Here is a 3,269-nt window from a genome sequence, read left to right as displayed (position 1 = left end):
GCGGAGCGGAGAGCGGCTCTGGGGCTCGTGCGAGGCGGCGAGAGGGCCCCCAGCACGGGGGGCCGGCAGCACGCGGCGGCACCGGCTCGGGTCCGCGGGGCGAGGGGAGCGCGGCGGGGGCCGGCGCGTGCCTCTGCCCTCACCTTCAGGCACATGTTGTCGGAGAGGCCGGGGAAGAGGTGATGCTCCACGTGGCAGCTGACGAGCGAGTGGCCGAAGGCCCAGTCGAGCAGGGCGTTGCGGGGCAGGTTCAGCACGCCGAGGCTCATGAGCTGAATCCGCTTGGGCTTCCTGTCGGCCGCGAACATGGGGAGGCCGATGTGCTGCAGGGGAGGCCGGGCAGCGCTGGGAATCGCGCTCGTCTGCCCTGTCCCTCGCCCTCCTCTGCCCCAAACCCTTCTGTCTGGGAGCATGCCCCACGCCCGGGGCACCCATGGAGCACCCACGGAGCATCCCATCGCTCCGTCCCCCTAAACACACTGGTTCTTCGCACAAAGAGCCTCTCTCCAATCCAGGAATTTCAATACGGGTTTCATCTACCGCAGCGTAAATGCAACAGCTTCCCCCTGCCCCAAATCCCGTAAGCCGCCCCAGTTCACTGCAGCAGGGAGGAGAGCCCGGTCCGGCCTTTTGCATTCGCTCTCCCTTGACTTTCTCCCAACAGCTCCAGGAGCCAACATTTCCCTCCTCAGTACTTCAGGCCTGAACCTCCTCAGCTCTGAAATCAGCACGAGGGACATTAAAGCAAAGCTCACCAGCCAGCAACGCCAGGACTATTTCACTGGGTGGTGGTTGGCCTGTTTCCAAGGCTATTAGGACATCTTCAAGCTTAAAGTTTTTACCTGGAAGATGTTCACGTGGATATAGGGATGTGCAAGGAGGGAGCGTGTGACCAGCATGCAGAGCAGAGCGGACCAGGCAGACCGGAAACCCGAGACATGGAGCAGAATCCAGTAATGGGAATAAAGACCCAGAAACATGAAGCAAATGGTCCGGAGAGCTGTTTTCAACTTGACATTCCTCAGCAAATCTGCAAAAGGAAGAAGAGACAGCACATGGGAGAGGGGCCTGGGCTTACGCACGTGCAGAGCCACCTGCGCAGCCCCGCGTTGCCTCCATCCCACTCTCCCTCCCCCTTTCCTCAGCCTCCAGACCAGCTTGAAAGCCCCAAGCCCTGCTGACCTGCTCAAGGGCTCATGTAATGCGCTGGAGCATGGAGATGCCCCCAGCCCTATCCCTCGGAGGCAGCCAGAGTGTGTCTGCTCAAGGACAGAGCAAAGGCAGCACAAAACCCGGCTAACTCCTCTGCGATGGGGGTAGGGTAGGAAAACCGAGCTGAATCAATCAAGAATTTGCCAAGTCATTCTCTGCTTTTCTGGCATTGCCCAGAGCTCTGCACTCAGCCCCCAGAGCCTGGAAGGGCTGTGCTTCCTTGTATTAGCGTTTTCTGGGCTTTTCTCCCATGATCGTCTCCTGGCACCATTATTTCCTCCATGTTGCCACTTGGTCTGCCAGAGCTTCTGTCAAGCACCAGCCTGGCGCATCCCTCCCCAGCCCTGACCCTGCGCACGGTCATCGACATCACTGCGACGCTCTGAATGGCCAGAGACCCGCGTGCAAACATGAACCCTGCTAGAGTCAAAGGTCTGAATTAAGGGAGAGCAAGTTGGGGCACTTAGGGCTCAACACGGCTTTTGCCAGGGTCTTCAATCCTTGACCAACATAGGGAGGTCTGAAGTGTTTCTGAGCATCAGGAGAAAAGGGAGCTGGAGCAAACACCTTAGCTGGAGCAGATCCTGGTGAGCAGCATCGCCTCCTCTCTGCATCGCACTGTGCACACCTTAGATACCCTGATGTGTCCAGATGCAGCAGGGCTTGTTAGCAAGGTTTCACCCTGCCAAAAACAAGCTCATCAGACCCAGGGCCCCTTCCCAGGCACATACCCAGCGCAACAAGAGGCGTTATGATAGGCACTGCAAGAGGTGCGATGAACATGTACACATAGCGGTTCAAGAAAGGCAGCTTCCAGGTGCTGGAATCCCCCAGACCGATGACATTAGTGTAGCCGTGGTGGATCTTCACGTGGTTGTAGGTGGCCTGCTCGGCCGTGAAAGCTGAACAGACCTGGGAGGGGAGAGAGAGGAGAGGCAATGCCCCACGGCCATGGCAGGAGCATCACACCGGCCTGGGGATGCATCACCAGGACACCCCGCTCAGCATCCACGTGCTCCAAAGCAGCTTAGAAGTGAACTTCTTGGAGATTAGCACTAGAAACCCCAAATGCAGTCGACCATCGCGTCCCGGGGAGGAAACCCACAGGCAGACACCAGATTTGGCCATGGGGAGCTGGCAACAGCATGCTGCATCTCCTTGCTCTCCAGAGCTTTCCCAAGCCACGGCAGGTTTGCTGGCCACTTCCTGGCTGCTCCTACACTGTGTGTCACTGCACCACCAGGCCGGCACTCGTGACATCCCGCTCCACGGCGCCGTGGCCAAGGGGACCTAACCGCACCCGTGCCGGGGGCCTGGCGGCGGTGGCCGGCGCTGGCTCGGCGCTGCTCACCTCAATGAAGAAGACAGCCCACACTTTGCCCCAGGCCTTGGACTCCGTCAAGGCGTTGTGGCTGGCCAGGTGGCTGCCCTTCACAGTCACCGCGTGGTGCCCCACGCCGAGGACGACAACGCCGGCCAGGAAGGGGACGGCGGAGGCCGACCGCAGGCACAGGAACCCTGCGGAGCGAACGCCGGAGGGACGGGATCGGCCGCCGGCACGTCGGGAGGCGCGGGGGAGGCCTCGGTTCCTGCGTTCCCCCCCCCGCCCCGGTTGCCCACACCGGCTCCCCACCGCTCCATCGCCCTCGCTGCCGCCCCGCACCGCGGCGAGAGCCTCCCCCATCCGCACGGACACCGCCTGCCGCTTCCCGCTCGCCGGCCCTGAGCATCCTTGCGCCTTTCCTCCTCTCCTTTCTTCCCGGTCCCTCTTTCCCCCTTCTCCCCCTTCCCCGCGTCCCCTTCCCTCCAGCCCAGGCTCCTTCCCGCACTCCTCTGCCCAGCTCCCAGGCCGGCGCGGCGGCGGCACGGGGAGCCCGGCGCGGCCGCGCTCACCCGCGGGCAGCAGGAGGAAGCTGAGGGCGATGATGCAGACGTCCACGCCGTGCCTCTCCCACCAGCCGCTGCTCTCCACCACCTCCCGCACCAGCTCCGCGAGCTCGGCCATGAGGGCTTCGTCGCGCCGCCCCGGCTCCTCCGAGGACCGCGGCGGCCCGGCG

At 62.5% G+C, this 3,269-nt stretch overlaps 1 protein-coding gene across 1 annotated transcript in view; it reads right to left on the bottom strand.

The window, feature by feature from the left end:
• Positions 1-3,263, bottom strand: part of FADS6 (fatty acid desaturase 6) — a 4,056-nt gene extending 793 nt beyond the window's left edge. The window contains exons 1-5 of the mRNA XM_085304557.1: positions 3,106-3,263; positions 2,564-2,730; positions 1,944-2,124; positions 843-1,030; positions 144-323 (exon numbers count right to left, since the gene is read on the bottom strand). Of these exons, the coding sequence (XP_085160683.1) occupies positions 144-323; positions 843-1,030; positions 1,944-2,124; positions 2,564-2,730; positions 3,106-3,217 (828 nt within the window). The 5' untranslated portion in view covers positions 3,218-3,263. The remainder of the gene's footprint in view (positions 1-143; positions 324-842; positions 1,031-1,943; positions 2,125-2,563; positions 2,731-3,105) is intronic.
• Positions 3,264-3,269: the final 6 nt, after the last annotated feature.

The sequence above is a fragment of the Rhea americana genome, unplaced genomic scaffold (genome assembly GCF_003343005.1).
Source record: "Rhea americana isolate MKP2758 unplaced genomic scaffold, rheAme1 scaffold_21, whole genome shotgun sequence".
NCBI lineage: Eukaryota > Metazoa > Chordata > Aves > Rheiformes > Rheidae > Rhea > Rhea americana.
The sequence above is the reverse complement of the archived record's forward strand: the minus strand, read 5'-3'. Positions and strand labels throughout refer to the sequence as shown.